At 42.5% G+C, this 2807-nt stretch overlaps 1 protein-coding gene across 1 annotated transcript in view; it reads right to left on the bottom strand.

The window, feature by feature from the left end:
* Nucleotides 1–2328, bottom strand: part of LOC123513274 — a 5549-nt gene extending 3221 nt beyond the window's left edge. The window contains exons 1-8 of the mRNA XM_045270345.1: nucleotides 2186–2328; nucleotides 1860–1899; nucleotides 1481–1660; nucleotides 1280–1393; nucleotides 904–1145; nucleotides 572–724; nucleotides 211–381; nucleotides 6–13 (exon numbers count right to left, since the gene is read on the bottom strand). Coding sequence (XP_045126280.1) covers nucleotides 6–13; nucleotides 211–381; nucleotides 572–724; nucleotides 904–1145; nucleotides 1280–1393; nucleotides 1481–1660; nucleotides 1860–1899; nucleotides 2186–2188 — 911 coding nt within the window. The 5' untranslated portion in view covers nucleotides 2189–2328. The remainder of the gene's footprint in view (nucleotides 1–5; nucleotides 14–210; nucleotides 382–571; nucleotides 725–903; nucleotides 1146–1279; nucleotides 1394–1480; nucleotides 1661–1859; nucleotides 1900–2185) is intronic.
* Between the last annotated feature and the right edge of the window lie 479 nt (nucleotides 2329–2807).

Here is a 2807-nt window from a genome sequence, read left to right as displayed (position 1 = left end):
TCTGCTCGATAGTCTGAAAATAAGAATATCCGTCTTGTAGTGAAAATAGTTTTCGATATAAATATTTTGTGCCTGACTTAATACGCCATAATAATTGCATCTAATGTCATAGTTTCAGAGAACCAAACACATGTCTACCGCAGTAGTTAATAAAATTGCAATGTCCCACTTAAGGCCATTTTACAGGTTAGGATGGTTGTTAATGCTTACCTTCCAAGATTCAGGGAATGCCATAGGCCATGGGTTGGGGGTGTGTACTGTGCCGTCTCTGTTCGTCATGTCGTCGTTGAGATAAAAATTGAAGTGACCACACAGGCCGTCCAGCTGGTTTGCGTGGGTTGGGTAAGCCCACACTGTAAGGTGGCCATAGCAATAGCGCACCTGTGATATATATCTTCCTTTAAATTTTATCCTACACAAGTAATTACTCTCAGAGCTTCAATTTTCACTTACAAAGGAAGGTTTATGAAAATACGAAATGTGTCAAAATTAATGCACAAAAAAAAAAAATAAATAAATAAATAAACAAAAAAAAAAATAAATAAATAAATACAAGAATGGATGTTCCCACCGTGATTCTGGAGGATCCCATCAACATAATGCAATCACCGTCCCGCCAAGCGAGCACCTGGTGGATGCCAGACACGGACTGGACGTGGTGAACGCCGTCAGGAGGCACCACGAATGTGGACGGCGCAGTATCACTTAGCACGTGGACTGTGGTCTGAATGAGGTGGTAACAAAAGACTCAGTACATGTTCAATGATCTTGGGTCCATATTAGCAGTAATATGGCCGATACTACCTAGCATTCCGTCGAGCCAATGCACTAAATCTCATTTGGATAAGATCAGTATTGCTGTATTTGTGCAAATGTGATGATTTTATGAACCAAGCTGCTTACCATGGACATGGGTAGGATGGAATGTGTCAATGATAGAAGAGTTTTGGCATCGTTCCTGAAGGTTGTGATATGTAGGCATGAGGGGCCGCTGAAGCACGGCTGGAATTCGCTAAATACTCCGATCTGCGGGCGGTAGGAGCGGCCTGTTTGGGTGATCGTGTAGTTACATAGTCCATGCCAATGATACAGGTAGCCGTCGTATGTTGTGAAGTGCGGGTCGTTGTAAACTTTGCACATCTTGCCTGTTCAGGGAAACGGACAGATTACATAATGTATATAATATCTGCACCAACGCATGCCACAATGTCAATTTTTCTATATTTTTGACCGTCTAAGGTTGGTGATCCAAAACAATGCTTCTCAGGAAAAGACTCACAACACTCTTCGATCTCGTGGGAGTAAGTCCAGTTACCTCTGACGCACACAAGAGGCACGCAGTAAGACGAAAGTTGTGACCCGTTGGGATACATATGCCCGTCGAACACGCAACCTATTGAAACATGAGGTTAAGGAACATCACCAATGTAAGTAAATCACTTCATTGCCGAGATCAATCACACTGTATTATGATACTTGCAATCTTTGGAATCATGTGGGCCGAAGTACCGGGGAACAAGGTCACCCTTGCGACACTCTAACGAAGCACAACATTTGGGCAGGCTCAAGACAGTCTGACCATTGGCGTATCTGCCGCGTCCGAAACAACAGCCGTTCTGTAGGGCGTCCACGTAAAACGGGGGCTGGGCCACACTGAAATCTTGATTGAGGGGTGGAGAAGACAAATATCCAAATTAGAACAAACTACTAATGCCTCTGTTGTTGATAATATTCTAAGCATATACGAAGCCAGAGTGGACACTGTGACTTTCAAACAGACCTTAAGGCTCGATCTTGGCTTCTACAACTAAACCTTATTTAAGGATAATTTTGGAGTGAAACAAAAATTAATACTTTACCTTGGAGAACCACGAAAAAAATTAACACCAACACGCCGACCTGGAAAGCAAAACTTGCTGCAATTTACATCTGTTGTATCATAAACATTAAGTGTAATTCTAAAGCTAGACCCGCTTTGATAGAAAAATCCTGGACATAAATGGAAATCCACTTCCTACAAACGGCAACGACCAATCGTCTTTCAAACTATACTGAATTAGCGTTTATGGTAAACCTCAACCTTTTCAACGATTACTACGTATGTTGGACATTTCCAGTACTTGTGCGACCACAGCTACGTAAAGCTTGCACATGAATACTGTGTATATGTGTGCGCACAACTTACCATGACTGTAACAAAGGCGTAAACAGAAATCAGATGAAGCGAGGCACGGCTGACGACAAGGTTTGTACTTCACTACTGATCGATACTGGCCTGAGTAGCCACGCTACCTCCTCATCGCACCTCCCTCACCCTCCCCCACTGAGGCTCGCCACTCTAAACCATTAATGTTTCGGTGTGTCGTTTAATGCAGGGACGAGGTAGGTGGTTCGAACATGATCAATGTCAGTCAGTGTTAAAGAAAAAAAAAAGAAAAAAACACCACTTGATCAGCGTTCTTAAAGCTACTTGCTTCACTGCATCAACAAAGTGATGCTGATGAAACCTTTAGTACCGGTACTGAATTGCCTTCAAACTCAGCGTGTCGTGATGTAAATTAAATTTTTAATATTTGAAGAAGAAACCAAAGATGAGACCGGCTTCAGTACTGTACACAGTCTTAAAACAAAGTATAATAACTTATTAATTCTCTGAGGTATAGACAGCGGTAGTTCAGTTGAGTGGAGCGCTGAGTGCATGCATCAATGCTGACCAAAAGGTGTGTCAAGTGATTGTCTTAGTCGCAGAGTGACTGATGTATGCTGTACACGAGGCATACAGACAACTGTGTCCATGTTGTCGGAAC

Source organism: Portunus trituberculatus, chromosome 35, assembly GCF_017591435.1.
Source record: "Portunus trituberculatus isolate SZX2019 chromosome 35, ASM1759143v1, whole genome shotgun sequence".
Classification (NCBI taxonomy): Eukaryota; Metazoa; Arthropoda; class Malacostraca; order Decapoda; family Portunidae; genus Portunus; species Portunus trituberculatus.
This window is presented reverse-complemented; position numbering and strand designations above follow the sequence as displayed.